The sequence below is a fragment of the Benincasa hispida genome, chromosome 9 (assembly GCF_027475165.1).
Source record: "Benincasa hispida cultivar pf3 chromosome 9, pf3_genome.v1.1, whole genome shotgun sequence".
NCBI classification, from domain to species: Eukaryota; Viridiplantae; Streptophyta; class Magnoliopsida; order Cucurbitales; family Cucurbitaceae; genus Benincasa; species Benincasa hispida.
Window position 1 is genome coordinate 58334104 of NC_143486.1, and position 11027 is coordinate 58345130.

The following is an 11027-nucleotide window of genomic DNA, read 5'->3' on the forward strand; positions in this document are numbered from 1 at the left end:
GGTTAATTTGGTGATTGGAACTAAGCTTTTAGTATTTGATTTTAAATTTGTATGATGTTTAGATTTGATTCAGGATTCAAGATTTTTACGAAGTTTGAATTTGCTTGGATTAATTTTTGGGCTTTATTTGAGGTAAGTAATCTTACTATTGGAATCGTCTTCATGCCGAACAAATAGATTTAGGGATAATTTTGTTGGTTTTGAGATTTTATGAACATTTTAGAAAGGATATATATAAGCATGTGATAAGTATGTTCGAAGTACGTTGTAAGTATGAGCATGATTTTGAGTTTTATGGGATACATTAAAAGGATAATTGGGCATAGGCCTATACTAAGAATAGCTATACTACATAATGTTGGAGCGACCTTTGTGCTAGGCAAAAATAGATTTAAACTATTATTCTTAATTTTGCCCAATAGTTTCAAAAAAGATATATTTTTATTGTTGAAAGGAATTTAGTTATGCATGCTATGAGTTTATGAGATATTATGCTATGGATTCATGAGTTTGTTGAATGTATGTTATGATTTCATGATAAGAGACCATTTTATTGCATGTTTCTTGAAAGACCAAATTAGTGACAATTGTCTTCCTACCCATAGCTATGTACACCTCAAATTTAGTTATGTGCGCCTTCGTGTCCATCAGGTTATGTGCGCCTTCGGGTCCACCAGATTAGGTGCGCTTTTGGGTCCACTAGTTTATGTACACCCTCGGGTCCACCAGTTATGTATTCCTTCGGGTTCACTAGTTAATATGAGTTCATCTCACCTACGGTAGGGCGGGTTAAATTGTTCACTCAAATGACAGTCCATGTACAGCTTTAGCATTTCAGATTAGGTCCTACCAATTCAGGATATTCAGTTTATGTTGCATTTAGTGGACATAAATGCTTAGCTTGACCCAGTAGTGTGGTTACTTATTGAGTATTTTATACTCATTCTTTCTCATATTTCTTTTTCAAGAAAAGATAGAAGTACAATAGCGAATGACAGACGAAATGCGTGATCGACCCACTGGGACCAGTCATATGCTTATGCTTATGTTTTCAAGATTTAGTGTTTTTTTTTTTAAAAAAAAAAAAAAAACTAGTCTCGATGTTTGAATTTGAAGTTTTGGTATTTATACTTTTAAACTTTTTAAGAGAATTTTCTGATTTTGTTTTATGGATTTAAGGGTACCATATTAAATGAATTTCAATTATTTACTTTTAATAAAGTTATTTATTTCATAGTATTTAGTTTGTTTTTACCAAATCATGAAAAAATGTTAATTTGAAATGTATGCATGCATGTATTAACGACCTAGTATAAGTCTTAGAGACTCGAGTCGTTACATTAACAGTAATAATAAAAAAAAAAGAAAAGAAAACTCAAACCACAATTTATTTTTTCTTGTTAGGGAAAAAAACTTCTGAAAAATAGTTGTTGGAACACCTTTTAAAAGTCTTTTTTCTAGAACCTTGAAAAAGTTATGTTGGACAACAATTTCCTAACAATCCCTTAATCTTTTTTAGCAAAAAAAATCAAGGAAGCAAATAAATGATTTTTCAATACAATATTTGAAATCTATTTACCCTTCATATTTGGTGAACGCATCATTTTGATTATGATATTGTTTTGTTTTGATCCTATATTTTTATCCTTCAAGTTTAGTTCTATAATAAATCTTAAAATTAATTCATATATTTAGTTTTTTTTTTTTTTTAAAATTTAGTTTCTATAAGCATTTCCTTTATAAATTGTGAAAATATGCATGTCACTTAGTGTGTATTTTCTTATATGAAAATTATTATTATTATTATTATTTAATTAATTTAAATAAAAATGAACTTTAAAGGACTAAATTTAAGTTACCGAAAGTACAATGACTAAATTTAAAATTTATTAAAAATATCAAAAACTAAACTTGGATAATTGAAAATACAGAGATAAAAAGTACTAGAATAAAGATGGAACAAAACACAAAGTACAAAGGTCAACACAATAATTTAACAAAATCTAATTTCTAGTAATCTTTAAAATTTTTAATTTTGTGTCTAATAAATTTATTTGATTAATTTTGCTAGTTTAATGATTAAGAACAAGCTTATTATATACACTATTCAAAGATTACATGATAAGTTGATTTAAAAGAAGTTAGGGTGTTCAAACATTTAGTATAGGAAAAATAAATGGAGAAAGAGAGAGTTCAATTACTTGTTAAATAATAATTGAAATACATATAAAAACTCTTATTAGAAACTTATTAAAGTAAAAATATTGGATAGATACAATTTAGTCATTCTAAATATTTAATTTTACCCAAACCATAAAGTTTCCCAACTTCAATGATTAATTAGGTAACAATCATAATTGCAAAAATGAAAAAGAAAAGTACAAAAGTAGATGACTCCAAGTTATAAAATAATTGAAGGAAAGATAACTCTTAGAAAGCCATGAAAATTCCTTGAAAAGCCTCAAAATGAACAGAGAAATGAAAGTGATTGAAGATTTTAACCTTTGTCACATTCCAATTTTCAAATTTAAAGTGATGTACTGTTGTTAGAGCTCTTTGAGTATTGACCACTCAAGAAGAAAGAGAAAATTAGGACAATTTCTTTTTTAAAATATAAGTTTCCTATCAATTTCATATCACCATCAAGATCATACAATATCTTGAAAATGATGTTATATTTTACCTCATTCAAAATAGCTTTTAAATTAAGAATAAAATTTGGATGCAATTTGAGTTGCTCCCATCTATACGTAACAATATCTGATAAAAATCTATCATGCGATAATTCTTTAAATTGATTCTTTTATTTCTTTTTAACTGTATAAAAAAAAGGAAGATACAAAAAATTAGGTGTAGCTTAAGTTGTACAACATTATTATCCTTAAATCAATTGAATGAGTTTGGGGGATTCACTTGACCAACTTCTCCTTTTGTTTTCTTCAAAAGATTGCCATCACATCACTAAAGCCCTTTCAATATTGATATGATCACTATTTCCCCTTCAATCACTCAATAATAATTGGATTCACTTTAATTATTATTAAAAAAAAATGTTTAACAAATATATTAAACATAAATTTAAATTTTGTGTATCTAAAATATTATTAATTTTTTGACTTTTTATCTGACATATTTATGAATTTGAAATCGTCGAATAGGTCAAGAACCATGAAACAAAAAATTAATACATAAGAGACTTACTAGTCAAAAATTGAAAAATTTTAGAAATTTATTATAAACTTTATAAAATCTAGATATCTATTAGATACAAAATTGAAATTTCTAAAACCTATTAAATCTTTTTTAAAGTTCAAGACCTATCTGACACAAATCTAAAATTTCAAAGACTAAATGTGTAATTTATAGAAAAAAAATCTCTTAAGTAGTCAATAGTATTCTTTCTTTGAAGTATGTGGTGTGGAGATATTGAATCTCAGACTTCGAAGTTGATAGAGTTCACGTCAATTGAACTGTGATCATGTTTGTAATAGAGTTGTTTGTTGGTCGGTTGGGTCATTTTTTCAAAATTTTGTAAACACCACGATAGTTAGACATTTATAAATATTCTTTTACAAGCCTAAGAATTAAATCTCTTCCCCTTATCTTATCTGGTATTTTATTTATTTTTTAGTACAACAAAAAATAGAGAATCGAACCTCCAATCTCTAGAGATGGAGATCATGTCAATGCCACTCAGCCAAATTCACTTTCACCTCATTTGCTATCGAACTTGAAGAGATGGATGATATGATTTTAGAAAATCATTTTTTTTGTGTGTGTGTTTTTAAAAATTTTATCGCCAAAATTTGAGATGGATGATATGATTTTGAAATATGAGTATTAGTGAGCTGATGTGGACATGTATTGAAATCTCAAGTTGGGCAAAGATGAGACATTAATTTATTATTATTATTATTATTTTATATAAATAAGCTTCTTTAATTTATCCATTTTACCTTCACCACAAAAAATGTAATGTAAAAAGAAAATGAGAGAAAAAAAAGGTTAAACTCCAAGTTTGACTTTGAATTTCGAAAAAATATATATTTAATATGATAAACTTTTAATGTGTAAAATATTAAATATTTTTAAAGTGAGATTAATTCATAATAATTAACACAAAATTATTTTTCTTGAAGACGTATTATCTTTCATACAATTATATTAACATTTGGTTTCAAATTTTAAAAAATTGTTTCATATATTTAAAATTGATTTTGAAATTATTATATTTGATTTCAAATTATTTGAGTCGAATTACTAAAACTGAAATTTTGTATTTAAATAAAGGATCAATACATAAGTGAGGCAACATTTACCAAAAGAAAAAAAAAATGGGGACAAATTTTGTGGGGTAATTCGCTCAATCACTTCATTAAAAGTACATTTCAATTATTTGTTGAAAATCAATTCTCTTAATGGGTTTAGATTTTTCTGAAATCAATTTCGAATTTTTTCCTACATTAATTTTTCTTAAAAAAAAAGACACTTTTAGCTATGACAAAAGCCTTTTGTCACTTCCATACATATAAAAAATAATTATTAACTATCTAGATAGTCATTTCAAACCAACTTTAAATACAAAATAAAAATTTGAAATTTACGAGACTTCTTAAAATTAACTTTTTTTTTTATATCTAATTTCATAATTTAAAAGTTTATTAACATAATTTAATGGATAAAAAATATATAGTTTTTATTTTTGAAGGAATATAAAAAATAAATAATTGAGATTGAAGGCAAAAAAAAGAAAAAAGAAAAAAAAAATATCACTTAGGGGTCGTTTGGATTGAGGTTTAAGGATGTCTGGGAATAAAATTACTGGGAATCAAAGATGACTATGTTTAGTTGTGCATAGGAAAACAATGTCTGAGAATAGTAGGTGAGAATTAAAAAAAAAAAATTGAGATTGTGAAAACAACTCCATGAGGTTTTATGTCCAAAGTGGACAATATCATACCATTGTGGAGATAGTTTGAGGGTCTTGTCCCTATCAAGCATTTGTTGAAATGCCTTGAATCTGTTTGTTGTGTTTCGAACAACCAAGTACGGGGTCTCGCTCAGGGTCTTGTCCATGCGGTTTTATACCCAATGTGGACAATATCATACCATTGTAGAGATAGTTTAAGGGTCTTGTCCCTATCAAGCATTTGTTGTAAGCACTATTCAACATATTTATTTATTTATAGTTATTTGCAATTATGACTCTAAGGTTTAGAGTAGTGCGCTATATAAACTCTCTAATCCTAGAAGTGTCGTTATGATGTAATTTTTTGAAAACATTCTCTCTAGTAATACTGTTCTCCCTCTGTCCATGAACGTAGCTAACACACTGGTAATGAACCATGTATATATGTGTGTCGATCTTCTCTATCTCTACGTTCCATTTTTTTTGTGTTTTTTAATTGTCGATTTCGTAACAATACGATCGCTTAAATTATCTACACGATTGCTGAGCTTCGCACACGATCCTTTACAAAATACTATACGATCGCTTAAATTATCTACACGATCACTGAGTAACAAAACGCTATACGATCGCCTACCCAATGCTATACGTTCGCTTACCAAATGCTACACAATCGCTGAGCTCGGCTACACAATCGCTGAGCTCGGCTACACGATCGCTTAGCTCTACTACACAATCGTTGAGTAACAAAATGCTATACGATCGCTGACCCATTGCTATACGGTCGCCTACCAAATGCTATATGGTCACTTACCAAATGCTACACGATCGCTTACCAAATGCACACGATCGCTAAGTAACAAAATGTTATACGATCGCTTACCAAATGCTACATGATCGTCGAGTAACAAAATGCTATACGATTTCACGATTGGAAGGAAGGAAAATCGTGGTAGGAAGCGAAAGAAGAAATGAAAACCCACACTTCTCAATGGGTAAACAATTCCTTCATTTGTGTGGGTAAAAAATACCTAGGAATTGTCTTTTTCAAGATAAATAAACAAGTCCAACTAACCAATACATGGGCTTTGTAAACCTATTACCATTCCCACCCTCTTTTCCCTCCAACCAAACGGCCCCTTACAGTCCTTAAAATTTCATAAAAGTAACAATATAGTCTCTGAACATTGGTTTATAATGATTTTGTCCTTGTATTTTCAATTCGATAACAATTTAGTTTTTGAACTTTAGTATGTAACAATTTAATTCTTATTGTTTCAAATTTGTAACAATTTCATCTCTGTCTAGAAATTAGTGGGAAGATTTAATGAGTTTTCTTACGTAAATAAATTGATGAACTAATTAGAGACTTAATATTTTTATTAACTCCAAAGTCTACATCATAAAATAATAAAAATCGACATCTAATTTTGAAGATTTTTTTTTTTTACCTTAGGGACTAAATTGTTACAATTTTGAAAGTATAAGAATTAAATTATTACATTCTAAATTCCAAAGAATAAATTATTACAAAATTATAAGTACAGAAACTAAGTCGATACAAACCAAAATTCGGGATTAAATCATTATATTGATGAAAGTTCGTGACCAAAAGCGTTTAAAAGAAAAAAAAAATATGGTTGATAAAATGAAAATGATTGGATTTTTTTTTAATTATTATTATTATTATTTTGAAGAGTGAAATGATTGGATTTTGACTTATTCTTTAACAAGCTTTATTGGAATGATAAATGAAGCGTGTCCCATGTCATATAAGGAATGGTCAGTGGTCTTCATTTTGACTTATACGTTTCAGATTTAATTTAAATTGTGTCACTGCTGTCGTGGCAGTTTCTTCACAATAAAAATAAATAAATAAGAGTCCACGTGACACCGTCTGGTATGAGGGATTTTGGTCTATTTAACTGCACGTGCATGTCACGTGATTTCAATTCCGTCGATCTTTTTACAAAAGTATTGTAATTAAAATGCGAGGTGGAAAAATAGAACCTCAAATCACGAGATTGATAGTATGAACAATATACCAATTGAGCTACGCTCTTGTTAGCCAAACAAAAATTGAAATAATATTATGTATGTCAGAATTTCAACAAGGAAAAGAATGTGTGTTCAACTCCACTATCACTTCCTTGTGCGTGAAGGCCACTCACTAGTCACTAATTTTTGGTGTGGCCTTAATGAATACAAGATTTGATTATTTTTTTTTATAAAAAAAATATAACACTAATATGAGTATAGTTGAATTGACTATGATATAATATAAGTCTTAATGTTGGTTTTGAAAAAATTGTTTGAGATTCTTACAATAGTGTGAATGATAGGATGAATAAAGTTGCTGAAATGCTAGAACTCCAACTAACTCATGAAAATTGATATTACATGATCTTTGATTGTGAAAATTGATTCCTAAATTGTTTGGGATTGATTCATGTTAATTCATTGAATATAAACATATTATCGTGCATAATCTATCTGTTCGTGCTAAATGACATTGACACATTCAAATTTGGCTTGAGAATTATCCACGGTAAATAAAGGAACATTAGATCCATCAAAAATTTAAAGTGAAGATTCTAAGTTAATCCTTTTGTTTTTGGATATGAAGGATAATTAATGTATGGAAGATAAATATGTGTTTGTTTTACTAATTTGGTATGTAGAAAATAAAATTAAATAGTTACTTAATTAAATAGAAGGTAACAATAATAGTTATTAAGTAAATTTAGTAATTTAAAAAGTGAGCTTGACTTGGTGGTAATAACATTGACATACATGACCCCATTCTATCAAAATAAATAAAAAGAATAAATGGCAGTGAAAGTGGAAGTTAGTTACCCACCTTCCAAAGAGGCGCGTGGATTGAAAACTCAGACGAAATCGCAACCTTGAAGAAAAAACCAAGAATTTTCAGACTCGTTTCCCCACCATTTGGTCGGCGAAATCTTCCGCCGTCAACTTCTGTCCAACCTCCGTCATTCTCCGCGGTACTACAATGACCTTCTCGCCGTTAACGTTAAATCTCGTCAAAACAATAAAAGCCCTCTCCCCTTCAACTCCATTTTTTCAAACATCAACCCCTATTTGTTCTTCACTAAAATTCTTCAGAAACAAAAACACCCAAAATTTCTTCCATTAATTCTTCACCTAAAGCCCACTTCCGGAATCGTAATCTTTTCGATTTTCTCCCCAAATTTCAGGTGAAAATCGAAACCCCCTTTTCAATACTCTGTTTCTGTTTTTGCATCGATTCATGTTCTGAAATTCTGTTCTGCAAAGTGTTTTATCAGATTGGGAATTGAATTTCTGTTTTCTTTTGACCAATTCTGTCTGAAATAATCAGAAAAGCTTATGTCATTCTTGTTTGTTTCTTTCTCACAGGTTGTTTTTTGTTCTTCTGTGGGAGATTGATGACAACAATTTCTTGTTAGGTTTTTGTGAAAAAAACATTGTTGAATCTTTTGTTTTTGTCGGGGGATATAATTGTCTGCTGCAAGAGCTGATGCTAAGTGTATAGCATGGACTCTCATCAACTGTTTGGATTTGGGGTTAGTAGAGCAGGTCTTTCATATACATCTTCTTATTCCCCTGTTCCTTCTTTACCTAGTACTTTGCTTGGACCCTTGAAATTCAACTTAAGTAGTTCCCCGGGGTTGTCTCCGCTATTTTCATCGCATTTTGAATCGGATTCCCTTACGACGACGACTGTGAGTGATAGTCAGGATCAAAGAAACTCCCCTGATAATCTCTCTGGACCTAGCGCTTCTTGCAATTCGTCGTTTGAAACGAGTAGCTTTAATCAAATAGCCTCGCCTTATTTGGATCATTGCGACGACGAGAGTCGACAATTCTATTCGGGGTCGAATGTGTTTGCTTACAACGGATGCTCGGCTGAGAACATAAGCTACGCTTTGAAACAATTGGAGAGTGTTCTGATGGGGCCAGATAATGAGGAAGTTGTTAGCAAGCCTGATGTTTCATTGGAAATGAGTGGCAGGCCACAGATGATGGGGCAGAGGTCCTACTCATGGAGCCAAGATCGACATGGTAGGTCGTATGTTGTTCAGTCTCAGACATCGCCAGTGTCGAGAAGCCAGCAATCTGAGGCAGTTCACTTGGGGAAACGGCAGAAATCGATGGATGAATCAATGTTGAAGCAGGGAGGATTGCCTTCGGATAATTTGAAGGAGTTGTTGATTGCTTGTGCAAAAGCTTTAGCTGAAAACAGGATGATGGATTTTGATAACTTGGTAGCAACAGCAAGGGGTGCTGTGTCTATCGGTGGAGAACCGATCCAGCGTCTTGGCGCTTACATGGTGGAAGGGTTGGTGGCGAGGAAAGAGGAATCTGGAGCGAATATATATCGGGCTCTAAACTGTAGAGAGCCTGCAAGTGATGATTTGCTATCTTATATGCATATGCTATATGAAATCTGCCCTTATTTGAAGTTCGGTTACATGGCGGCGAATGGGGCGATTGCCGAAGCCTGTAGAAACGAAGACCGCATCCACATCATAGACTTCCAGATTACTCAGGGGACGCAGTGGTTAACTCTTCTTCAGGCACTTGCAGCAAGGCCTAGTGGGGCTCCCCATGTGAGGATAACTGGTATCGATGACCCTGTTTCTAAATATGCCCGTGGCGATGGGTTGGAGGTTGTGGAGAGACGGTTGGCTGAAATCTCCATGAAGTATGGAATACCAGTGGAGTTTCATGGAGTACCAGTTTTTGCTCTGAACATCACGCGTGACATGCTCGACATCAGACCCGGGGAGGCTTTGGCTGTAAACTTCCCATTGCAACTTCATCATACCCCGGACGAAAGTGTCGACGTGAACAATCCACGTGATGGTCTGCTGAGAATGGTGAAGTCATTATCCCCAAAGGTAGTAACTTTGGTAGAGCAAGAATCAAACACCAACACAACTCCTTTCTTCAATAGGTTTGTGGAAACTTTAGATTACTACTTGGCAATCTTTGAGTCCATTGATGTCACTCTACCAAGGAACAACAAGAAGCGTATCAACGTCGAGCAACATTGTTTGGCGAAAGATATCGTTAATGTCATCGCTTGCGAGGGTAGGGAACGAGAAGAGCGCCATGAGCTCTTCGGCAAGTGGAAATCGAGGTTGACAATGGCAGGATTCCGCCAGTTCCCATTGAGCTCTTATGTCAACTCTGTCATTAGGACCCTGCTCAGATGTTATTCGGAGCATTACACGCTCGTTGAAAAGGATGGAGCAATGCTGCTGGGTTGGAAAAACAGGAACCTGATTTCTGCATCGGCCTGGTATTAAGAACATGGGAATGCAGCAAAACGAAGACCGAGCTCATGAGAATGGGGTATCGGGGACTCATCAGTGGCCTCACTCGGATGTGGTACACAAGTGAAGCTGCTGCTATATCAACCATTGAATTGAACTGACAGACATTCAAGTTAATACTGTGCACAAGATAAATGATGTCTGCTTTGTGTTTGTGTAAAAGTGTAATTGTTTTAAGGTCTTTAAAGCTTTTGGACATAAGAATCCGTTGTTAAGTAGTGTAATTTTATTTTTACATATTTATTTTTTGGACTTTCAATGGTGAAAGTTGTAGAAGAAATAGTTGTATTTGAAGATGGAATATATACCTTTAAAATCAAGCAGTGTTGATCAGGGGAAAAAAATTATTTGCATCTGATTAACAAGAAAGATTTGATATTTTGTTCTTATAAAGAATGATTGAACTATAACTAGTATTGTAAAAAGTATTTTTGACAATGCTTTTACATTTGTGAAAAAAGAATGCTGAGATCGAGAGAGATTCTGTTGAGAAAAAAAATTAAAGGGAAATGAGAAAATTTTAAATAAGAAAAGTTTGAGAATTAGAGATACTATAGAAAGTGAGTAGAGATAAATAATAAAAAAAAATAAGATTTAAATCCTACTTTGATTTCCGAACTTTGATTTTTTTTTTTTCCTATTTTAACCTCTAAAATCTCGTTTGGTAATCATTTTATTTTTAGATTTTGGCTTTTGAAAATTAAATCTATTTCATTCTCATTTCCTACAATGATTTGCATCTTCAAATACGTGGTTGAATTCTTAGCCAATTTTAA

General features: G+C 31.8%; 1 protein-coding gene across 1 annotated transcript; it reads left to right on the forward strand.

Moving 5' to 3' along the window:
* Positions 1 to 7759: 7759 nt before the first annotated feature.
* On the forward strand, positions 7760 to 10571 carry LOC120086509 (scarecrow-like protein 21). Its single transcript, XM_039043191.2, has 2 exons — positions 7760 to 8127; positions 8309 to 10571. Exon 2 carries the CDS (start codon positions 8446 to 8448, stop codon positions 10222 to 10224), a length of 1779 nt encoding a protein of 592 aa, XP_038899119.1. The 5' UTR covers positions 7760 to 8127; positions 8309 to 8445; the 3' UTR covers positions 10225 to 10571.
* Positions 10572 to 11027: the final 456 nt, after the last annotated feature.